Genomic DNA, 25,674 nt, shown 5'->3' on the forward strand with positions numbered 1-25,674 from the left:
GTAGCAAACTCTTTCGTGAGTTCACCTCTTGGATACACAATACGGAAATTTCCTTCAAGAAATAATGAAAAAATTGTAAGCAAGTAGTACACTCTTTCTTGAATTCACCACTTGGATACAAAATACAGAAATTTCCTTTAAGAAATTATGAAAAAATTGTAAGTGAGTAACAAACTCTTTATTGATTTCACCTCCTGGATTCACAATAAAGAATTCTAATTCAAGAAATTATGAAAAAGTTGTAAATAAGCAACAAAGTCTTTCTTGAAGTCACCTCTTGGTTACACAATGCAGAAATTTCATTCAAGAAAATTGTGAAAAAATTGTAAGTAAGTAACAAACACCTTGTTGAATTCGCCTCCTGGATTGAAAAAATTGCAAGTAAGTAAACAACTCTTTCTTGAATTCACCTCTCGGATACACAATACAGACATTTCATTCAAGAAATTATGAAAAAATTTTAAGTAAGTTACAAACTCTTTCTTGAATTCGCTTCTTGGATACACAATACGGAAATTTCATTTAAGAAATTATGAAAAAATGGTAAGTAAGTAATAAATACCTTCTTGAATTCGCCTCTTGGATACACAATACAGACATTTCATTCAAGAACCTATGAAAAAATTTTAAGTAAGTAACAAACTCTTTCTTGAATTCGCCTCTTGGACACAAAATACAGAAATTTCATTCGAGAAACTATGACAAAATTGTAAGCAAGTAACAAACTCTCTTGAATTCACCTCTTGGATGCACTATACGGAAATTTCATTCAAGAAATTATGAAAAAATTGCAAGTAAATAAGAAACACTTTCTTGAATTTGCCTCTTGGATACACAGTACAGAATTTTCATTCAAGAAACTATGAAAAAATTGTAAGTAAGTAACAAACTCTTTCTTGAATTCATCTGTTAGATAGACAATACAACAATTTCATTCAAGAAACAACGAAAAAATTCTAAATAAAGTAGCAAACTCTTTCTTGAATTCACCTCTTGGTTATACGCTAACGAGATTTCAGTCAAGAAATTGTGAAAAATTCTATGTAAGTAGCAAACTCTTTCTTCAATTCTCCTTTTGGACAAACAATACAGAAATTTCATTCAAGAAATTATGAAAAAATTGTAAGTAAGTAGCAATCTCTTTCATGAATTCACCTCTTGGACACACAATACAGACATTTTCTTAAAGAAATTATGAAAAATTGTAAGTAAGTAGTAAACTCTTTCTTGAATTCACCTCTTGGATACAGTATACGGAAATTTCATTCAAGAAATTATGAACAAATTGTAAGTAAGTAACAAAAACTTTTTTGAAGTCGTCACTTGGGTGCACAATACAGAAATTTCATTCAAGAAATTATGAAAAAATTGTAAGTAAGTAACAAACTCTTTCTTGAATTCACCTGTTGGATACACAATACGGTAATCTCATTCAAGAAATTATGAAAAAATTGTAAGTAAGTAACAAACTCTTTCGTGGATTCACCTCTTGGAAACACAATACAGAAATTTCCTTCAAGAAATTATGAAAAAATTGTAATTGAGTAACAAACTCTTTATTGATTTCACCTCCTGGATACACAATACTGAATTCTAATTCAAGAAATTATGAAAAAATTGTATGTAAATACCAAACTCTTTCTTGAATTCGCCTCCCGGATACACAATACAGAAATTTAATTCACGAAATTATAAACAAAATTGTAAGTAAGTAACAAACTCTTTCTTGAAGTCACCTCTTGGTTACACAATGCAGAAATTACATTCAAGAAACTATGAAAAAATTGCAAGTAAAAACACCATACAATTCAACGAATAAATTTCAAAATAAAATTTGAAACATCAACAGAATGTAACAGTGTCAAGGTAAGCCACAATACAACACTACAACAACAAAATAGCCCTAAGAAAGAGAGATGAAAGGGATTATTTTTAGAGTTAGAAACATATTAAGAGGGAGATTTATCAAAATTCAGTGTGACATTTTATTTTTCAGAAATAAGAAAATCCACGTAATGACACATTTTCACCACCACATCTGCTGCCCTCTTTTCCCATTTAGTCATAGATGGCAGCACACTGTCTTAAGTAAAAGGGCGCAGTGAGAGACATACAAAAAGTTAGGTTCATTTAGGTTCACTTATCGTGGCGCCACGATAAGTGAACCTAAATGAACCTTACTTTTTGTAAGTCTCTCACCACGCCCTTATACTCGAGCTGGTGTGCTGCCATCTAAGACTAAAGGTGAAAAGAGGGCAGCAGATGTGGTGGTGAAAATGTGTCAGTACGTGGATTTTCTTATTTCTGAAAAATAAAATGTCAGACTGAATAATGATAAATCCCCCTCTTAATATGTTTCTAACTCTAACAAGAATCCTGTTCATCCAGTTCAGAATCCTGTTTAGAATCCTCTTCAGAGGTGAGTTCAAGAAAGAGTTTGTTACTTACTTACAATTTTTTTTATAATATCCTGAATTAAATGTCTGTATTGTGTATCCGGGAGGCGAATTCAAGAAAGAGTTTGTTACTTACTTACAATTTTTTCATAATTTTTTTGAATGAGAATTCCGTATCGTGTATCCAAGAGGTGAAATCAATAAAGAATTTGTTACTCACTTACAATTTTTTCATAATTTCTAGAAGGAAATTTCTATATTGTGTATCCAAGAGGTGAATTCAAGACAGAGTTTTCTACTTACTTAAAATTTTTCATAATTTTTTGAAGGAAATTTCCGTATTGTGTATCCAAGAGGTTAATCCACGAAAGAGTTTCCTACTTACTTACAATTTTTTCATATTGAATGAAATTTCTGTATTGTTTGTCCAAGAGGCGAATTCAAGAAAGAGTTTGTTACTTACTTACAATTTTTTCATAATTTCTTGAATGAAATGTCTGTATTGTGTATCCAAGAGGTGAATTCAAGAAGGTGTTTGTTACTTACTTACAATTTTTTCAGAATTTCTTGAATGAAATTTTCGTATTGTGTATCCAAGAGGTGAATTCGAAAAAGAATTTGTTACTTGCTCACAATTTTGTCATAGTTTCTTGAATGAAATTTCTGTATTTTGTATCCGAGAGGTGAATTCAAGAAAGAGTTTGTTACTTACTTGAAATTTTTTCAATCCAGGAGGCAAATTCAAGAAGGTGTTTTTTCTTACTTAAAATTTTTTTCACAATTTTTGATTGAAATTTCTGCATTGTGTAACCAAGAGGTGACTTCAAGAAAGAGTTTTTTTACTTACTTACAATTTTGTTTTATAATTTCCTGAACTAAATTTCTGTATTGTGTATCCGAGAGGGGAATTCAAGAGAGAGTTTGTTACTTACTTACAATTTTTTCATAATCTCTTGAATGAGAACTCCGGATTGTGCATCTAGGAGGTGAAATCAATAAAGGGTTTGTTACTCACTTACAATTTTTTCATAATTTCTTGAAGGAAATTTCTGTATTGTGTATCCAAGAGGTGAATCCAAAAAAGAGTTTGTTACTTACTTACAATTTTTTCATAACTTTTTTAATGAAATGTCTGTATTGTGTATCCAAGAGGCGAATTCAAGAAGGGGTTTGTTACGTACTTACAATTTTTTCATAATTTCTTGAATGAAATTGTCGTATTGTGTATCCAAGAGGTGAATTCGAGAAAGAGTTTGTTACTTGCTTACAGTTTTGTCATAGTTAATTGAATGAAGTTTCTGTATTTTGTATCCGAGAGGCGAATTCAAGAAAGAGTTTGTTACTTACTTGCAATTTTTTCAATCCAGGAGGCGAATTCAAGAAGGTGTTTTTTCTTACTTACAATTTTTTTCACAATTTCTTGATTGAAATTTCTGCATTGTGTAACCAAGAGGTGACTTCAAGAAAGAGTTTTTTTACTTACTTACAATTTTGTTTTATAAGTTCCTGAACTAAATTTCTGTATTGTGTATCCATAAAATTTTTCCATAATCTCTTGAATGAGAACTCCTGATTGTGTATCGAGAAGGTGAAATCAATAAAGGGTTTGTTACTCACTTACAATTTTTTCATAATTTTTTGAAGGAAATTTCTGTATTGTGTATCCAAGAGGTGAATTCAAGAAATAGTTTGTTACTTACTTACAAAAATTTTGTAATTTCTTGAATGAGAATTCCGTACTGGGTATCCAGGAGGCAAATTCGAGAAGGTGTTTGTTACTTACTTACAATTGTTTCACAATTTCTTGAATGAAATTTTCGTATTCTGTATCCAAGAGGTGAATTCAAGAACGAGTTTACTACTTACTTGCAATTTTTTCATAATTTCTTAAAGGAAATTTCCGTATTGTGTTTCCAACAGGTGAACCCACGAAAGAATATGCTACTTACTTACAATTTTTTCATAATTTCTTGAATAAAATGTCCGTATTGTGTATCCAAGAGGCGAATTCAAGAAAGAGTTTGTTACTTACTTACAATGTTTTCATATTTTGTTGAATTAAATTTCTGTATTTTGTATCCAAAAGGTGAATTCAAGAAAGAGTTTGTTACTTATTTACAATTTTCTCTAAGCCAGTATGTCTGGGTTGGAACCTGCTTGCTCCAGTGTCTGTCTTTGTCGGTTTGCTCGTCTGAATCAATCTATTTGAATGTGTTTCTCACTCTGTCTGTATGTGTATCTGTTAACCTATCTCAGTTTCTAATAGAACCTCTATGAACCTGCTAGCTTATCCTAGAAATAATGGGAATATAACAAAGTAATAGATAAAATATTTTTAATGAAATAATGACATGTTGAATATCAATATAAAAATATGGTAGATACATTATTATACATTATTAATATCAATGAAAAACTTTGGACATTTTGATTCTGTTCCATAAGATAGTTCACCATGTTCTCGCTTGCTACCGTAGCTATTGTCTTCTCTTAGTTCGTAATTAGTAGAATAATCATTATTCCATTTTGAGTTATGCACAATTTTTACTGGTTTGTCATCGACAGGCTCAATATGAGTTTCGTCTTTGGTATTATTTGGTTCATTGACTGTTTGATCAATGATGTTAGTAACGTTTGCTGGGACTTTATTTTTCATCGATTCATCTTTATATTCCGTATTGATTTTTTCTACCAGTGCCCTTTTTATTTTTCTGGCAATTTCACTGTCTATTATCAGATTATTTTTACATATGTAACAGTTCCGGCACGTAAACAAGATATGGTTTATGATATTAGTAGAAGAGTAGGCCTTTCTTTTCTCCTTTGCTTTCATTTGAATGCTAATACCCGAAAGCGGACGATTGGGTTTAACACAGGTTAACATTTTACCACAAGCAGTAGCAAGAAGATGCCCCTCCTCATCAACTATTATTTTTATGTTGGAATTCTTTTTGAGTGCAATCATATCCGTAGATCTCAATCTCACATATCCACCATCATAAGAATTGACGTTTTTGGTACTCCAAAGAAATTTAATTCCATACTGTTATGACAACTCATGCATACGTTTTCAATAGTGCTACCACTTGTACTTGTTTCAAAGTTCAAATACTTCTCCTTGTCAGTATTCAATGCTACAATAACACTATCATGTGAACACACTTTCTTAAAATGCTTCATCTTCACTTTTTTAAAGATATGAATTATGTGTTTATCCTTCCACTACGTAAAAAATACTGTTTTAATTCATACAAAAAACTAGGTAGTGTCAATAACCTGCTATAGAGTGCCAGTGGGAAAGCCGTTTCGTGTCTATGAGCAAGCATGGACTACGATTGGTAGAGCCGCAAGCATATATCATTTTCACTTTGAATTTGGAAAATATTTAATGTGAATTTCTTATGTTTTAAGTATGTTTTATCTCATTCGAAGACATGTAAAAAAGATAAAGTTGAAAAAAAATATATCATGTTCAAAAATAATAAAAAAAAGATAAAAAAAAACTTCAAAAAAGTATAAAAAATGGGGGAAGGGGGCCCAAAAAGTTGGAGGGAGGGGTCCTCTTGGAGGTTGGGGGGTAGGGGGACTTTGGAGGTTGAGGTCATTGGTGGTTAGGGTCATTGATGGTTGCGATCCTTGATGATTCAAACCTATAACCATCTCACTACTTAATTTGTAAGGATTTCTATAGATTGTTCTGAATTTCTTTATTAAAATTCCTTTCTTGGCATCTAGATTTCTATTAGTATCAACTTTCTAGTATACTACAATGTTAGAGCATATTTTATATTGACAACACTGTTCAAACGGTACTTGTGTATTATACAGAACACATCCGAGAAGTTAAGTTAGGTCAAGTCACAAGGTCATCTTTTCATCGTTAATCGTTTCCGTAGATTCATGTCAACGATGTTATTCTGAATAAGCAACCCCTTCGGAGCTACCTTAATTGGTATGCAGTTTAACTCTTTTTTATCACCATCATACAATCCAATTCGCAAATGCTATACCTTTTTTCGCAAATTGGGTTAGTTTACGCAATGATACAACTTTCCACTTAAAATATTTCTGACTGTAGCATTCCATTCCTCATTCTTTAAATAGCCGCGACGCATTCTTAACCAATGGAATACCTGTTTCGCGAATTGAGTTATCTTTTACGCAAACTGTTATAATTTTCAACTTCAAAAAATTATGACTCTATCACATCATTCACCGTTGTGTAATTACCCATGATGCATTCTTAACCAAACCCGATGAGATGCCTTTAAGCTAGAGGTTATCAATCTCTTTGACAGGTTTGGACTCATAAAGATGTCCGACTTGCCTGTATCGCTAGTAGAAACAATATTTTATAGTAAAAAAAGTCTTTTATATTAATCAAGTTATTGTATGTGGAGCACCCTTAGTAGAAACATCTCTGATTGGCCCAGAAAAAAGGTGTTGGCTCACAAACCTGTCTGCTAAGGCATATACTACTCCTAGTAATAGATGAATGACCGTGGTAAGGTATATATCGTTGAAACTGCACGCATATCCATGCCTCGGGCGTAGGATTAATACTAATTGATAACTTCGCTCTTTACTTCCCTCTGAAAAACTTCGTTTTTTTAAATTTCATTGTTTAAAGGTAAAATGTTTTAATGCGCGTTCCACTTTTTGTACTCATGAACACACATTAGCAGAGTTGAAGCTATGCTTGTAACTTGCTGCATGCACGTTAAAAAAAAGGTTTTTCTCGCATCAGGAGTGAAAGAAGGTGTATTTTAAGGGGCCAGGATTCCTTTCACCCGCTTGGACGAGAAGCTTAAATCATAGCTATAGTTTTTACTATAAATAGACAAATAAAAATCGTAGAAATAGCTGCACACAGAAGTGTGAGGAGGGCATTCATCGCTAAATTTGTCCTAAATAGACCTCCTATAAAAATCTACCATAAAATGGGGAGAGCTTAAAACTGGAAATTTTTTTTCAGGCCCATGTATTCTTAGGCCCACATTTTCAAGCTTGCCAGAGTAAAGCCTCGGGGTCAAAATGTACGGGGACTTATTTTATTGACTTCCTTCACACGGAGTAATTTATTTGGCCTTAATAACTAGGACACAGCTGCTGCGTAACTTCGAGTATTGAATAGATTTATATGATAAATGAACTCAGAAGTAAAATCCTTAAGTTATAAAATCCTTAAAATACTAAGCTGGGAAAAATTTTGTTTACAAATTGAGGGCTTAAAGTGAACCGATATCATCTATAATATATAGGATGACCTTTAGTATAATTAAATAACCAAGCATAACTCACAATAAAACAATTAAGTTTGTTATCTAAATATAAGTAAGCAGGGAACTCAAAATGAGTAAAATTAACCTGCGTTAAATTATCGGAAGCTTGATAGAGGCCCCCTTCAAACTCCCGCTTTTTACACTAAAGTTTAGATCTTATTTCAATGCTCAAGAATGAATGCACTGACGCAACAATAACGTGATTATAACTCGAACTTCTTTTTTAAAATGATTTTGACTGAAATGGCTCATAGAGAACATGTATGCTTTAAGCAATGAAATAAATAGACAAGATTTTTCAACTGAAAGTAAGGAGCAACGTTAAAACTTAATACAGAGAGAAATTCTTCCATACATGATGGGGGCAGGCCCTTTCTCAGCCCTCGCTGTTTATGCTAAGGTTTTAAAGCTTTTAGATAATACACCTCATTCAAACTAAATGGCTCTTGTGTTTAAGCAGTCTTTCTTAAAGAATTGCGACAAAAAGTCAAACTTTAGCGTAAAGAGTGAAGGCTCAGAAAGGGGCAGTCCCCCTTACATACGGAATAGTTTCGGTTCGTTATAAGTTTTTATGTTACTCCTTACTTTCATTTTTTTTAAACTAAATTTTTTATATAAAATATTTCACCATTTTTCAAATTATGCCAGGCAATCCCCTGTCCTCCCCCTACGCAAAATTTCACCTGAAAAATTCCGCCCTGAGATACTCGCCCCCAAGGAAAACTCTCCTCATGGAAAATCCCCCGCAGAAAATCCCCCTCCCCAAAAAAAAATTCCGCCTACTTCCCAAGAACAAATATAATATGTGAAGAATGGGAAAATTACGAAGCTTGCAGCACTTTCCCGGAAACTATGGCGGTCCTTTCATCCCTAAAGGCATAGTTATTAGACCTTTCAACTATGCCATATCAAATAGCTATCTCAAAGTTTTGATCAGACGTCTTTGGGAAAAATGGGAATGGGAGGGGGCTATATGCGCTCCAATCTTTTTGGTCACTTAAAAGGACACAATAACTTTTTAATTTTTGATAAAATGAGTCCTCTTCCGGTCTTCTTCCTGGATCGATAAGATTACCACTTGGAAAAAGAAATAAATAAAAAACACGCTTGAGTGATCTTTCTTCTGACAAAAAGCCGAAATTCCACATTTGCGTATATAGGAGCTTGAAACCTCTGCAATAGTGTTCTCTGATAGGCTAAGTTTGATTGCATGGTTTTCATTAAGAGTGCTTGACGTTTTGGGGATATTTCTCCCCTGTTTCGAAAATCAGGCAAATTCTCTTGTTTTAGTTTCGGTTGCTATTGGGCCGAGTCACTGCTTACTTACAGCTTGTTACCAAGAACTGTTTGAAAACCTTGAGGTGTTAAGAAACTGTTTGAAATTTCTGGGGGATGTTTCCGTCTTTTTCCAAAACCTTGCAATTTTTTCTGAGGCTCGTAGCTTTTAATGGGCAACGTTAAATTTAATGAACTATATTCATTTGTGATCAGCATAAAAATCTGATTTTTTTTTATATATTGTTATCATTTTCTATTTTTAAGAGTTTCGGTTACTGTTGGGCCGAATCGTTCCTTACTTACTGTTCATTACCGTGCACTGTTTTCAAGCCCTGAAAGGCAACCAGTAAATAAGTTCAATTGTCAACTGCTTATATTTTCTGTATTCTAAGTTGCATTCACGAAATTTCTAGTCAAACTTTACCTGTAAAGAGCAATGTGTCAAGAGGGATAGCAGCCAACTTTCATTTTAAGATTATTCATGTTCATTTTCAGCTTTTAATTCGTTTTTTCATTTTATTTGAGAGCAATAAGAACATTCTATTAAAAATCAGACTGGGTTAAATTAGCTCTTGATGCGTAAATCTCAGGATTAGTAAAATCTTATTCTGAATAGGCCCTATCCAGACACCGAGTTCTTCTTTGACTAGATCTGTTCCTTTCCTATCAAACAGTTCGTGGTAACGAACTGTAAGTAAGGAGCGACCCGGCTCAATAGTAACCGAAACTCTAAAAAACAGAACTTGGATACCAATATATATATCAAAAGAATTATTTTTTCTGCTGATTTCCAATATATAAATTTCATTAAGTTTAATCTTACCCATGAAAGACTAGGAGCCTGAGAAAATGTTCGAAAATTTCTTGATTTTCGAAAAAAGGGGAAAACAGCCCCTAAAAGTCAAGTGATCTCAATGAAAATCACACCATCAGATTCAGCGTATCAGAAACCCTCTTGTATAGGATTTGAGCTCCTGCATGAAAAAATGTGTAATTTTGCATTTTTTGCCAGAAGAATGATCAAGGATGCGTGTTTATTTGGTTGTTTGTTTTTTGTTTTTTTCCCTGGGGTGATCCTATCGATTAAATTTTCTGTCTGTTTTTTTCCACTGCAATCTTACATTTTTCAAACTACTAAGCCCGGGGGAATTTTCCAAGGGGAGGGAAGCTTCCAGGGAGTGAACTTGTCAGGGGAAATTATACACTAGGGGAATTTGCCAGAATTCTTATACACAATTCTTTTTATATGTCTTGCTTTCTCTTTTCCGTCTCAATTTTACGCGCGGATTGGTTAAGAGTAATTGTCCGGGGTAAATTTTCACCGGGACAAAATTGTCTAGAGGATATTTCCGTGGGGAGGGGTTTTCTCCGAGGAGATAAGGCCAGATTTCCTGGCATTTTTTTAAAAACAATCAGAAATTAAATAAAAAAGAAGTTTTTTCAACATAAAGAAAAGAGCAACATTAAAACTTAAAAGGAAGAGAAATTATTCCGTATTTGAAGGGGGTTGCCTCCTCCTCAACATCTCGCTCTTGATGCTAAAGTTTAAATAATCTTCTAAATCTTTAAGAACGACTTCTGAAACGCTATGTTCGTTTAATTAGAACAATGAGAAGCTTTTTCAAAAGTACTAAAAAACTTTAGCGTAAAGAGCGAGGTGTTGAGGAGGAGGCAACCCGCTCCATATAGGCTACGGAATAATTTCTACGCGTTTTAATTTTTAATGTTGCTCCTTACTTTCAGTTGAAAAAACTTGCTTTTTTTTATTTAATATAGCAATAATGTGGACAAAGTAACCTAGTTCACAACTCTTTCTTTTTAGCCTATATTGTAGGCACTGTATCATTGTTTATTTTCTCTTTTTCTGCTACAGCTAGAAGGCCTTTTCGATAATAAACAACCCGTCTATCAACCTCAAAAGGTGCTGACCATTAACGGTATGAATAATTCATTAGCTGCATCTCAGGTTGCATCATGCACTCACCCTGTTTACGAATTTCTTTGCAATATACCATAAATCCAAGGTCATAATTTAGTTTTAAACAAAACAAGGGATAGCTAGCATAGGACCTGGTAAGAGCCGTTTCTTTTACTTATGGTACAAGTTCCTTATTAAGCGAGCGATTTAACGACAATCCTGCATTTCAAACTTGCATAAAAAGGAAAAAAGGTAAAATTCTACTTTATCTAATTTTGGCTATCTTGGAAAGGGGTTAAGTTAGGAAAACTAAACTTTTAGGGATAGGGCTACAGGTTAAAGTATATCCCGGGAAAGTGTTTTGAAGTACCCACCTCCACTCCTCCCTCTAGAGGGTACTCACCTTTGATGACCTTTAAAAATTTGTAAGTTATAAAAGTGAAACCTTGTAAAATAGAAATCCTTGTTTCAACGATTTTCAACATAAGGGCCGTTCTTTTACTCATGTTTGTGCTAAGATCTTACATTTTTTTTTACAGAGAACGCTTATGCCGAATTCACACTGGTTTTTCATTCTGTTCTCATTGTTTCACTTAAGATCTGTATGAATGTAGGTTGGAATCCAATTGGTGGATTACTTTTAGCTGACCATTCATTGACCATTTACAATTCTCGCGTTAAGTAGCTTACGTTGCAGAATGGCAATGTGCATCTGCCATTAGAAGTGAAATCTTAGCACTAACATCTTACATCTTATGGCGTTCTTTTGCAAACGCCTTTCATCATTTTGCTCTGATCAGTGGTCTGAGAGCAATGATGATTAGGCCCGTTCTTTTGCACTAAGATCGTACATCTGGATCTCACACCTTTCTTCAAAGATTTCCGTCCTTTTAACTCATCTTTGTTCTAAGATCTTACGGCTCACTGATGTTAGCACTAAGTTTGAAAGACGCCATCTTTCTGCCATATAGAACAATGATGAGAGAACTTTGAATACGAACAGAAAACTCCAGCAGAATCTGATGGTGTGATTTTCATAAAAATTCTATGACTTCGAGGGGGTCTTTCTTCTTTTTTTCAGAAATCAGGCAAATTTCCTCAGTCTCATAGCTTTTGATCGATAAAAATAAACTAAATGAAACCGATATATTTAGAATCAGCATGATAAGCCAATTCTTTTGATATATCTATTGGTATCAAAATTCTGTTTTTTAGAGTTTCGGTTACTATTGAGCCGGGTCGCTTCTTACTTACAGTTCCTTACCATGAACTGTTTGATTGCCACTCAAAATCCAAACAGAGATCATGAAATATTGATCGTTTTTTCTGTGTTACTAAAAGTATTGTGTTCATAAAACTTTACAGTTTCATGAAATTTAATTAAACAAATAGTAAGGTACTTTAAATAGTAAGGTTTTTCAACTAAAGTAAGGTACTTTAAAGTAGGCTACTTCGTATAAATAGAAAACAAATAACGCCATTTAAAATTGCTGAAAACTAAGTTCCTAGCAGTATTTGCCATCCCAAAGAAATTTCCTGGCGGGGCTGAAGATGACCCGCCTTGCATTTTCCTCCTCTGTGCTGGTAGATACGGGAATGTAACATATTAGCTGAATAGAAAAACAATTTAATTAATTCCTAATCCCCCTACCTCTTTCAATATTTACCTGAAGCCTCATGAAGAGGAAGCAGTTGGTCCTTTAAAATTCACTTTTTTAGGAATCTACCCTGCCCCCACCTAAACAATGACTCCCCCCCTAATTATAGCTGATACGTAATTACAAATCACCAAATGTAGCCTATTTTCATTACAAATAAAGCGACTCAACTTGGTTGAATCCAGTACTGCCACGTGTGGCATTACTTCCTTTGCAACTGGGAAGCCTAAAACATAGTTATTGATACTTTTAAATCAATTAGCTTCTAAAAATTTTAAATTGATTGCAAATTCGTCCTCTCCTGGGTAAATTCGTATTTTGGTGTCCTAAAATAGCAAGAAAATAAGACTTTCCCCTGGCCCAATCTGTATGGTCACTTAAAAAAGAGCTTTAAATTCACGTTCGAATGAGCTCCCTCCCAATTATCCTGGACTTTCGATTTGATACTATCACCCTGTGAAAAAAAAAACAAATAAACATACATCGACGATGTTTCTTCTGGAAAAAAAGAATGCGGAATTCCACATTTGGAAAATTGGAACTTGAAACCTCTATGGTGTAGGATTCTGACGTAGATAATCATAAGACCGTTAGATAATCGTAGACCGTCATCAGTAGATTTACTACTGATGACGGTCACTGTATATGTGACCGAAATATCTGGTATTTTTGTGAATTTCTATCATCACTGTCTATTAAAAGGATTTTATCCCTATTTGAACTTTTATTTATCGTGTAGGATTCTATGATATGATGTATCTAATAAAAGGATTTTCAATACGATCGCTTGCTTTTTTGGGGGTGTTTCCCCTTTTTTCAAAAATCAGGCAAATATTCTCAGATTTTTGCTTTCGGGTGGGGAACAATAAACTGAAAGAATTTTATGTATTTAGAATCAGTATAAAAAAGCCAATGCTGCCCGTGTAGCAATTGTCATGAGAATTCCATTTATAGTTTTGGTGAATCCAAAGCTGGTCCAAGTCACTTTTTTTTCCATTTTTTTTTTATCACAAAATATTTGATAAGATTTTATTGTGACGAAATTTTTTCTTAACCTGTTCATTTTATCATTTGAATAGGACAATAAAAAGAAAGAGGGTTAATTTGACAGCTGGATAGTAGGTTTAAATTTAGTTTTTCTTTTGATATTCAATTTTCTTGATGTCTGAATATATGGGATTTAAGTTCTAGGGAGGGAGAATTATCCTGTTATGAAAGAGGTGCATTTTACATGGCTGTTATAAAATCAAAACGTGGTATCTATGCAGGCAGGATGATTTTTGAGTATCTCTAATCTTTCTGTAAACTTTTCTAAGGCGTAGGAAATTGCATAAAGACAAGTCTACATCTGTTATAATCTACGGTAGCAATAAATCTTTCTATAATTTTGGTTTGAGTGTGATTTTCTTCTAAGATTAAATACATAATAATTAAAAATATTATTGATTAAATAAATTGACCTCTTTGCCAGGAATCCTTGTCGTTTAAAATTTTCTGTATTTTGTTTCATTTTGCATGCGATTTAATAGCTCTTTTTATTTGAGTTTTTTTCCGAAAAGTATTTAAAAATAAACTTATTCGTACGAATAGAAAATCCTGAAATATATTCCCTGTCACCCATCCACCACTGATATTTTAGCGTTTGTCCCCCCCCTTAAAAATTTTCTGCCGGTGCCTTTGTACGTAACCTAATTAAACCTATTTTAACCAAACTAAGCCTATTTAACCTAATGACAAAAATAATATGATGAAAATAGAATATTTTATTGGCGAAAATCACAACTTGGAAATATGCTCCCAGAACACAGACATGTCCTCAAGAATTGCGCTAAAATGAACTTGGCCTTCTGCCTTTACTGCCACCCGCCACATGTACTCTACTAAGTATGAATGTAAATGATGGCGGGATGTACCTTTGTGCCGTTTGTTCCTCCACTTTGCGGACCCCCACATTCTCTCTACTTTTTGGGTAGAGGCGCTGGTTTCTGGTTCGACCTGGGGTTTACTTCCAAATGAGTGATACCTGCTTGCTCCAGCTCTGTTGTGATGTAGCCCTTCCAACAATCTAAAATGACTCTTGAGCATCCATGGTGAGACACTATATTATATCACTAGTCAAAGTAAACTAACCGGTGCCCTCAAGAATCACGTTAATGATGAACTAAAATGAACTAGGTCAAGAATCACGTTAATAATGAATTTTGTTTTGTCTTTGAGACGGTCAGCCGACGCCGAAACTCCCAATTTAATAATTCACAAATGAGCTTAACGATTTTTCTAATAAAGTATTCTATTTTCATCATATTTTATTTTCACCAAATTTCACTTCTCGAGTGTGATTTATATCATAGGCAGCGCACTAGCGCTGCCTAAGTAAAGAACGATGTGGGCACAATGTGTTGTTTTTTTTTCTCCATACCCGGGCACTTCGTATCGAAGGAGTCGTCGTAGAAACTTCGAAAAGGGCTCATTCCATTGGAAATTGGACTGGCTAGTACCCTTTTTAATAGTCGAAAGTGATTGGAGGGCAACTAGCCCCCCCCCCACGCCCAGCATTCCCCCCAATACGTCCCCTCAAAAGTTTGTGATAGCCATTTTGTTTAGCGGAGTTGATTTCCGGATAGAAAATATGTTTTTGAGGAGGACACTCCCCCAAAACTCACGGGGCAAGGGTTTTAAGTTATGCCCTGGGAGCATATAAAGTTTTTATAGAAGGTGTTGTCGTAGAAACTTCAAAAAAGGCTCATTCGATTGGAAATTCAAAGGGCTAGTGCCCATTTTAATATTCGAAAGTGATTGAAGGGCAACTAGCCCCCCCCCCCACCCCCCAACGTACCCCCAATACATACAATAAAAAATTTTAGATAGACATTTTGTTCAGCAGAGTTTATTTCCACATAGAAAATATGTTTTTGAGGAGGAAACTTCCCCACAGCCCTCGGGGCAAGGGTTTTAAGTTATGCCCTGGGGGCACATAAGGTTTTTATAGAAGGCGTTGTCGTAGAAGCTTAAAAAAAGGCTCATTCGATTGGAAATTCAAAGGGCTAGTGCCCGTTTTAATAGTCGAAAGTGATTGGAGGGCAACTAGCCCCCCCCTGCTCCCATCATTCCCCCACACACCTCCAATAAAAATTTTGAGAGAGCCATTTTGTCCAGCGTAGTTGATTTCCAGATATAAAATATGTTTTTGAGGAGGACACTTCCCTACAACCCTCGGGGCAAGGGTTTTAAGTTATGCCCTGGGGGTATATAAGGCTTTTATAGAAGGCGTTGTCGTAGAAACTTCAAGAAAGGCTCAGTCGATTGGAAATTCAAAGGGCTAGTAACTTTTTTAATAGTACTAGCCCCCCCCCCACGCCCATCAATCCCCCCAACACATCCAAACAAAATTTTTAGATAGCCATTTCATTCAGCGTAGTTGATTACCAGATAGAAAATATGTTTTTGAGGAGGACAGTCCCCCACAACCCTCAGGGCAAGGGTTTTAAGTTATGCCCTTGGGGCTTATAAGGTTTTTATAGAAGGCGTTGTCCTAGAAACTTCAAAACAGGCTCATTCGATTGGAAATTAAGAGGGCTAGTACCCTATTTAATAGTCAAAAGTGATTTGAGTGCAATTAGCCCCCCCCCCCTCACGCTCTTCATTCCCCCAAAAACATATCCAATCAAAATTTTGAGATAGTCATTTTGTTCAGCGTAGTTGATTTCCAGATAGAAAATATGTTTTTGAGGAGGACACTCCCCCACATCCCTCAGGGCAAGGGTTATGCACTAGGGGTATATAAGGTTCTTAAAGAAGGCGTTGTCGTAGAAACTTCAATAAAAGCTCATTCGACTGGAAATTAAAAGGGCCAGTGCCCTTTTTAATAGTCGAAAGTGATTGGAGGGCAACTAGCCCCCCCCCCCCCCCCTTCATTCCCCCAAACACATCCAATAAAAATTTTAAGATAGCCATTTTGTTCAGGGTAGTTGATTTCCAGATAGAAAACATATTTTTAAGGAAGACACTCACCCACAACCCTCAGGGCAAGGATTACAAGTTATGCCCTGGGGGCATATAAGGTTTTTATTGAAATCTTTGTCGTTGAAACTTCAAAATGGCTCATTCAATTGGAAATTGAAAGGGCTAGTGCCTCTTCTAATAGTTGAAAGTGATTGGATAGTGACTAACGCCCCTCCCACGCCCACCATTTTCCCAAACACATCCAATCAAAATTTTGAAATATCCATTTTGTTCAACGTAGTTGAAAGTTCTGAAAATTAGGTCTTTTAGGATGATAACCCCCTCAGTGAAGGGGTTGTAAGTTATGCCCTTGGGGCATATAAGGTTTATATAGAAAGTTGTTGTATAATATTTATAGAATATATTTTAGTCTTCATCAAATCCAATTTTTATATGTTTAAAAACTAATGTTGACTTAAGATTAAATCAAAATGCACTGTGATAATGCTAATTCACAATAAGGCATCTCAGCAGTATCCCAAGAACGACTGAGTGTATTATGTTCAAACGTTCGGGGCTACTTCTGCTCTTAAAATTCAACCAAATCCAAATAGCGTAAGTGTATCAAAGAAAGTAAACAGATTTTTTTTGCGAACGGTATCAAGTTTTCCATTACAGGTCAACTAGAGGAGTTATGAAACTAAATTAAACAGTACTATTTGTGTCCAGATTTTTAAAAGGTGTATGCTGTTAAAAATTATTGAAAATTTTTCTCCGGCATACAAATAGCAGGCCGAACTATAAAGTCTTAAAAAACAAAAAGAATTAAAGTATTATTTTCTCTTTCCCTGAAAAGACTATGTCGATATAAAACGAACAGAAGTTAATTAAAAAAAAAATCCACAAAATAAGTTTTTAAAAGAAAAGTAAAGAACTCCATTAAACAAAAAATGAGCAAAACTAAAATCAAATAATCTACCAAGCATGAAACTACCACAAATCAGCATTGATAAATAAGTGAAACCCAAAACGAGCAAAAATTACAATAATTAAACGAGTCAAACTCAAAACGAGCAGAAATTAACATAAGTTGGGCGATAAACCCCTATGCCTTCCCAAGGCCAGAACAAAACTTGCACTTTACTGAAAAAACACAAATGAATGTGCATTGTCAGTTAAATATACACATACTGATGTTTAGTAATCAAAATGTTAATATTATTTGATTTATTAAAGTTATAAAAGTAAAAACATTTATATTTTTTCAGTTAAGTGCAAATTTCTTCTTTGAAGAATAGCCTAGGCCTTGTTGTTTATATGACATAAATTAGATACAAATTAAAGAAATATAACATTTGATAGCCAACTTAATTTTCTTTTCAAACATAATAGGTCTAATCACTACTGTTGCAAGCCTGGCCTATGCATACTTATTATTTCGTATATTAGGGGGTTGTTCCCTCCTCAATACCTCGCTCTTCACACTAAAGTTCTTCATTACTTTTAATAGAATTCTAATTTAACGCCCCTTGTGTTTAAGGAGTCCTTCTTAAAGGATTGGGACAAAAAGTCAAAGCGTAAAGAGGGAGGTATTGAGGAGGGGGTTCGTTTTAAGTCTTAATATTGCTCCTTAATTTCAGTTGGAAAAATTGTTTTCCATTATTTAGTTTCTGATCATTTTTCAAATAAAGCAAGGAAATCAAGCTTTCCTCCGCGGAAAATTTCTTCCCCTATAGAAAATTCCTCAAAGTAAACCTCTTCTCACGTAAAGTCGAAAATCCCCCTCCTTGGAAAATTTTCCAAAATATCACCTCATCTTTAATTTTTCAGACAAAAATAGAGATTAACTGGTTTTTAAACCGGTAAGCTGTCGATATACAGGCAAATGCTGTACTACAAAGCTATGAGCTATGCATATTAAATACGAATACTATATGTGGACAATAATTTCACAGATTTCACCCCTTTCTCCAGGGATTACCGAGGGTCATTTCATCACCAAAAGCATAGTTATTAAACCTCTGGAATATGCTTAAAAAACAGCTATCTCAAAATTATAATCAAACAACTTTGATGGAGGGGTTCTGAGGGGGATGAGAAGTTGCTAGCTGCCCTCCAGTCTTTTTAGTCACTTAAAAAGGGCACTAGAACTTTTAATTTCCACTCTAATGCACCCTCGGCCGATCTTCTAGGGCCATAGTTTTGAAACGGTTACACCCGGGGGAAAGAAAAGAAATAAACTAACAAACAAATAAATAAACATAGCCGATTCTTTTTATATGTGTATTGATATAAAAAATCTATGTTGTAAAAATTTGGTTATTATAGCCACGTCGCTCCTCCCTACAGTTCGTTACCACGAACTGTTTGATTCTAGTTAGGCAAGTACACAACAATATATTTGACGAAAGGACTTATCCTTCAAAATAAAAAAAATATATGCCTGAGAAACTCTCCGATAAAAATTTCTCTCAAGTTCAACTGAAAATCCAAGGAAATATTAGTTTTTAAGAAAAATTTGAAACATGACAAAAATGCAAGAAAAACAAAAGGAACAAGAATATTATCTCTTAATCGAAATTTGAAAGTTTGTTACAAGAAAACGGATTCTATTGAAAACTAAATTGTGTTTGCTAAGTGTATTAGTAAGGGTGAATAAAGGTGCCACCATATCGTGTACCCAACCTGGTTCCGTATTAAATGTTAGAGTCTTCAAAACAAAACTAGATATTTAAACTTGAAGCCAGAGTACTTTATGGTGTGCTTACATCCTTTTTTGTTAAACAGTGCATATAGTGACAAAGATCAGAGAATTTCACCGTTTCAGGTAATGATAATAGGCAGCGCAATCGCGCTGCCTAAGTAAAAAACGATGTTGGCACAATGTATTATTATTTTTTAGTTTTCTTCTTCTTTTTCCATACCAGGGCAATTCATATTGAAGGAGTTGCAGTAGAAACTTCGAAAAGTGCTCATTCGATTGGAAATTAGAGTGGCTTGTGCCCTTTTTAATAGTCGAAAGTGATTGGAAGGCAACTAACACCCCTTCCAAGCTCATATCCAATCAAAATTTTGAGATAGCCATTTTGTTCAGCGTAGTTGATTTTCAGATAAAAAATATGTTTTTGAGGAGGTCACTCCCCCACAACCCTCAGGGCGAAGGTTTTAAGTCATGCCCAGGGGGCATATAAGAACAATGTTGGCACAATGTATTATTTTTTTTTTTTTTCCTTTAGACCAGGGTACTTCGTATCGAAGAGGTTGTCGTAGAAACATCGAAAAGGGCTCATTCAATTGGAAATCGGAGTGGTTTGTGTCCTTTTTAATAATCGGAAGTGATTGGAAGGCAACTAACACCCCTTCCATGCCCACCATTTCCCGAAACACATCGAATCCAAATTTTGAGATAGCCATTTTGTTCAGCGGAGTTGATTTCCAGATAGAAATTATATTTTTGAGGAGGACACTTCCCCACAGCCCTCAGGGCAAGGGTTTTAAGTTATGCCCAAGGGAATATAAGGGTCTTTATAGAAAGCGTTGTCGTAGAAACTTCAAAAAAGGCTCATTCGATTGGAAATTCAAAAGGCTAGTGCCCTTTTTAATAGCCAAAAGTGATTGGAGGGCAACTAACCCCCCTCTCACACCCACCTTTTCCCCAAACACATCCAATCAAAATTTTAAGATGGCTATTTTGTTCAACGTTGTTGAAAGTTCTGGAAATTAGGTCTTTGAGGATGACAACCCCTCCCCCCACATCCCTCAGGGCTAGGATTATAAGTTATGCCCTGGGAGCATATAAGGTTTTTATAGAGCGCGTTGTCGTAAAAACTTCAAAAAGAGCTGATTCGATTGGAATTTAAAATGGCTAGTGCCCTTTTTAATAGTCGTAAGTGACTGGAAGGCAACTAACACCCCTTGAACGCCCACCATTTCCCCAAACACGTCCAAACAAAATTTTGAGAGAGCCGTTTTGTTTCACGCAGTTTCAAGTTCAGGAAATTATACCTTTGAGCAGGACACGCCCCCCCCCCACGGTCTTCAGGACAAGGGTTATAAGTTATGCCCTGGTGGCAAATAAGCTTTTATTAAAATCTTTGTCGTAGAAACCTGAAAAAGGCTCATTCGATTGGAAATTCAAAGGGCTAGAGCCCTTTTTAATAGTCTCGAAAGTGATTTGAGGCCAATTAACCCCCTCTCACGCCCACCTTTTCCCCAAACCCATCCAATCAAAATTTTTAGAAAGCCATTTGATTCAACTTAGTTGAAAGTTTTGGAACAAGGTCTTTAAGGATGACAACCCCTCCCCCCACAGCCCTTAGGGCAAGGGTTGTAAGTTATGATTTGGAGGCATATACGGTTTTTATAGAAAGCGATCTTGTAGAAACTTCAAAAAGGGCTCATTCAATTAGAAATTGAAGGGGCTAGTGCCCTTTTAATAGTCAAAAGCGACTGAAGGGCAGCTAACCCCCCTCTCATACCCACTATTTCCCCAAACACATCCAATAAAAATTTTGAGATAACCATTTTGTTCAACATAGTCGATAGTTCTGGAAATTAGGTGTTTTAAGATGATAACTTCATCAGAGCCCTCAGGGCAAGGGTTTTAAGTTATGCCCTGGGGGGCATATAAGGTTTTCATTGAAAGTGTTGTCGTAGAAACTTCAAAAGGGCTCATTCAATTGGAAATTGAAAGGGCCTCTCACGCCCTCTCACGCCCACCATTTTCCCAAACACACCCAATCAAAATTTGAGATATCTATTTTGTTCAAAGTAATTGAAAGTTCTGGAAATTTGGTCTTTAGGACGGTAACCCCTCAGAGCCCCCAGTGCGAGGGTTGTAAGTTATGCCCTGGGGGCATATAAGGTTTATATAGAAATTTGTTGTAGAAATTTCAAAAAGGCTCATTTGATTGGAAATTGCCCTTTTTAATAGTCAAAAGTGAGTGGATATTAATTAACCCGCCTCTCACGTCCACCATTTCCCCAAAAACATTCAATCATAGTTTAGACTTAGCCATTTTGTTCAACGTAGTTGAAATTTCTGGAAAATTATGTATTTAAAGATGATAAACCCCCCAGAGACCGAGGGAAAATGTTGTAAGTTATACCCTGAGGGTCATAAGGTTTTTTTGATAGAGTTGTCGTAAAACTTCAAAAGGGGCTCATTCAATTGCAAATTGAGAGGGCTAGTGCCCTTTTTAATAGTCGAAAGTGATTGGAGGGTAACTAACCTCCCTCTCACGCCCACCATTCCTCCAAACCCATCCAATCAATATTTTCAGATAGCTATTTTGTTCAACGTAGTATAAAGTTCTGGAAATTAGGTTTTTGAGAATCCAAACCTCCCAGCCCTAAGAGCAAGGGTTGTAAGTTTTGCCCTGGGGGCATATAAGGTGTTCAGAAGAAGTTTTGTCGTTTCAAAAAGGGCTCATTCGATTGGAAATTGAAAGGCCTAGTGCCCTTTTTAATAGTCGAAAGTCATAGGCTTGACATTTTTATAGTAAAGATCGATGTTTGTATAATGTATTATTATTATTTATTTTTTTTTTTTGTAAATACATTCTTAGACCACATTGGCTATACATGACAAATGAAACTCAGAGAGGAAAGAAACTAACAAAATGAAAAATAAAATCAAAAAGGGTGAAAAAACGAGGATTTTATCAGCCAGTGGCGAACCATGAAGAAGAAAAAATATAAGCAAATATTTCGGCAAGGACCTCCACCAAGTCGTCCTCAGTACTAAACAAAAAAAAAAAAAAAAAAAAAAAAAAAAAAAAAAAAAAAGAAGACAAAGTAAAAAAAATCTAACCTTTCTAAGTTTACCCTACAAAGACAGAACAGACACTCACAGACTTGAGTGTCAGTTATTATTAGTTATTATTAAATTTTTAAACCCTACAGGATATAGGTAAACTTTCTTGTAAACCTTTATTCTCTAATTCAGTTTTTAATTTTGAAGCAACAGGCATGTGGAAGTATCTGCGAGCATAACGGTAAAAAAAGAAATGGAAGTCTCAATAATAAATAGTAATGGCCGATAATTTTATTCATTAATATGTTATTATTTCAATCATGAATCATTTTCTGAAATGGCCCAGCAATTTAGAACAGTTAATTAAAAGTATAAAATTACCTGAGACATACTTCATACAAAAATTAGTTGTGCCAGAGGCTTCTGAAGCAAATAGTTCTACAAAGCCAGGAATATAAACAAAAATTTCGACGCACTATTTCATTTGATAATAGCCTATTATTTAATGCGTGAACTCTTGGTGTAGAAATTTAATTAGAAAGAAAATTTATTGTAGGATTTCTGGTAAAATTTAAGAGAAACCCAGGAGGCTAGTTTTTAAATTGAATTGTTTGAAAAGCCGTTCTCGCCGATTGATTAGCACGCTAGACCTGACATCCTGGGGATAGGGGGATCGGGTTCTTGTATAGCTTTTCGGAACGAGGATCAATGGTATGACTCTGTAAGCTCAGCTCCAAATGGTCACCTAAACAAATCTGGGGGGGGGACACGGCTGAAGGAAGAAAAGCAGTAGATTGGTACCTGCGCTACGCGGACCCATTGATCAGCATGCGAAAAGTATAGTATAAAAAATGTTGAGCCTTGTGTTTATCCCAAACACTCCATTAAAATTACATCTTCACTTTCCCATTCCTTTTTCACTGCTATTTGTTTATTTCATATGAAGAGGAACTTACGAAATAAGTGCTGTATTTGTCTCTATTTTCAGATGTTTGAGTTTGTGATTCTCAGCGCTATCATTGTATGTCTATCTGCCGACAAAGATTTGGACCACAGATGGGAGGATTACAAGACCTTGCATGGAAAGCTATACCAAAATGATATTGAAGAGATCCATAGGAGAAGCATATGGGAAAACAATATAAAAATTTTGGACTTGCATAACGACAAATATGCTTCCGGTTTCGCTTCGTTCAAGGTTGCAGAAGGGTACTTTGCAGACATGACTGAAAGAGAGAAAAGTCTTTTCTTCAAACGCCAAAGTCAAGATGCAAACAAATCCCCAAGTTGGAATAAAAATAACGTTGATGCACAAACAGTAACGGCTGCAAGAAATCCCACGACACTAAGGAATGAAGCTTCCAATTCAGATAAAATTTCAACTGCTACTAAGGCCTCATCCATAGAACCATTATTCTTTACCCATTCTTATAGACTTCCATTATCGGCGTCAGCAAAACAAGAATCTTTGTCAGATTTAAAATCCAACCTTGGGGCGGTGTCTTCCAGTGCACCTCCTGTAAAAAAGAAAGAGTCTCATATTGCAGAATGGATATTAACAGTCGAAAGAAGCTATGAAGGTACAAGTGATAAAACTGAAGTATCAGAGCAAATCTTTAGCAGTGATGCTGAAAAAGAGGTTTCTGATGAAAGAAATATATTTAATGAGACTCAAGCTAATGAAACTGAATTTTCTACCAGTGACTACCTGGTTTCTAATAATAAAGTGACAAGTAGTTACGTTGGAAATAAAAACACAACTTTCATTAAACCTGCAATGGCTACAACACATTCAGTTACAATCCAAAGTGGCTCCACAGATCAAGATAGCCAACAAACTATTCAAAACGGATTTTTGAACAACAGCGATACAACAACGCCAGTATCTGCAATTCAGTCTAGAGCTATTGAAGACTCACAAGATGAAAATCCTACAGATTCACAAGACGAGAGTCTCAATGAAGAATCTAGGTCAAGAACAATGACCTTAGACTACCGTAAGAGTAACTGCATGCCACCCATAAAAAGCCAAGGAGCTTGTGCTTCAGCATATGCTTTTACAGCAGTAGCAGCCATAGAGTACTATCATTGTTTAAAAACAGGAAATCTAGTTCTTGGAAGTGAGCAGCAAATTATAGATTGCAGTCGTTATGACAATGGCTGCTCTGGAGGCCAGGAATATGGCTCCTGGAGGTATATTGAAGATTCTAAATCATTCTGTACTGGCCCAACTTACCCATATATGTCTGGTGTGACAAGCCTAGCAGGACAGTGCAGAAATAACTCCTGTAAATCGATCCCAGTTAAAATGATCAACGTGTATTTACCTACAAATGACGAACGATACCTTCTAGAGGCTGTAACGAACATTGGTCCTGTTGCTGCCGCAATATCAGCAAATTCTATTTTATTTGATGGGTATAAAGAAGGCGTTTTTGACGACTTTTCGTGCAATGGAAAGCCTCTTGACCACTCTGTGCTGATTGTAGGGTACACAGTTATTAAGAATATGCCAGTATGGATAATAAGAAACCACTGGGGAGAATCCTGGGGAATGCAGGGCTATGGTTACATCAGACGTGGTATTAATCATTGTGGGATAGCTATAGATCCTTCTTATCTCTATGTAATGTGATTCATTTTACGTATAAGTGCAACAGATTAGAACATATTCTTTCTAGGATGATTTTTTTTGTGTTTTCTAAGCACTTGTCTCATCCTAATTAAAAACACGAATATAATTTGTCTGATGTTAATAAGAAAGAGTTTACCTCTAGAGCTAACCGAGTGAAAATCTGACCGTAAATATTTTATCCAAAATGTTTCCATCGTTGCAAAAAAATTCTTATTCGAACCTTGGTTTGAATAACAGAGAAATACAATTTTTTTTATGCGAAGCAGTAATTTATTTGTCATCTGATCACATTGGAAAGCTTTACACTCAAACCAACGTCCTAGCTGAGAATTCTAAAGAACAAACCAATGTTGATTATGATGTATTGCTGTGAGATACAAATATTTCTAAAAGTGACACTGCTGAAAACTAACCTTTATCAAATTCTTAACAAGGGTTTATTAGTTAAATAAGCATAGAATTTAAAAAGAGGTATCAAAACCAATTTTCAGCTTTAGAGATATCTTCCGATTCTTGGAAATATCACAAAGTAGATATGCAAAGTCTTCCCGTAAGTTTTCGTCTTTTTCACAATTTTGTTCCCAGAAAATAAGACCGGTCGTTTATAACTAGTTTAAAAATGTAGGACGAGGTTTAAGAAGAAACAAATATTTTTGTTGTTGTTGTTTTTAATGTTCCACAGAGTTTTATCTGTTGAATAATTAGTAACAAGCTTTCAAGCTTGTGTGTTTTCATTGCTTTTATTTATTGTTTCAATTATTCTCATTACCTTTGTCATGTCGTCGTCAAAAATATATCCCTCAGTTTCAA

General features: G+C 35.1%; 1 protein-coding gene across 2 annotated transcripts; it reads left to right on the forward strand.

The window, feature by feature from the left end:
• The first annotated feature begins 10,929 nt into the window (after positions 1-10,929).
• Positions 10,930-25,674, forward strand: LOC148942047 (uncharacterized). 2 transcript variants are annotated; one of them, XM_089103363.1, is made up of 2 exons: positions 10,930-11,029; positions 23,218-25,674. In XM_089103363.1, exon 2 carries the CDS (start codon positions 23,218-23,220, stop codon positions 24,862-24,864), a length of 1,647 nt encoding a protein of 548 aa, XP_088959489.1. In that variant the 5' UTR covers positions 10,930-11,029; the 3' UTR covers positions 24,865-25,674. The 2 variants fall into 2 exon arrangements, with proteins under 2 accessions (XP_088959489.1, XP_088959488.1); XM_089103362.1 differs by having other exon boundaries at positions 11,015-11,126.

This window comes from Artemia sp. Qi Xiang Cuo, chromosome 17 (genome assembly GCF_049724085.1).
Source record: "Artemia sp. Qi Xiang Cuo chromosome 17, ASM4972408v1, whole genome shotgun sequence".
Lineage (NCBI taxonomy): Eukaryota > Metazoa > Arthropoda > Branchiopoda > Anostraca > Artemiidae > Artemia > Artemia sp. Qi Xiang Cuo.

Excerpts from the sequence above, each read along its gene's own strand:
- LOC148942047 (XM_089103363.1), top strand. The coding sequence starts at position 23,218 with ATGTTTGAGTTTGTGATTCTCAGCGCTATCATTGTATGTCTATCTGCC.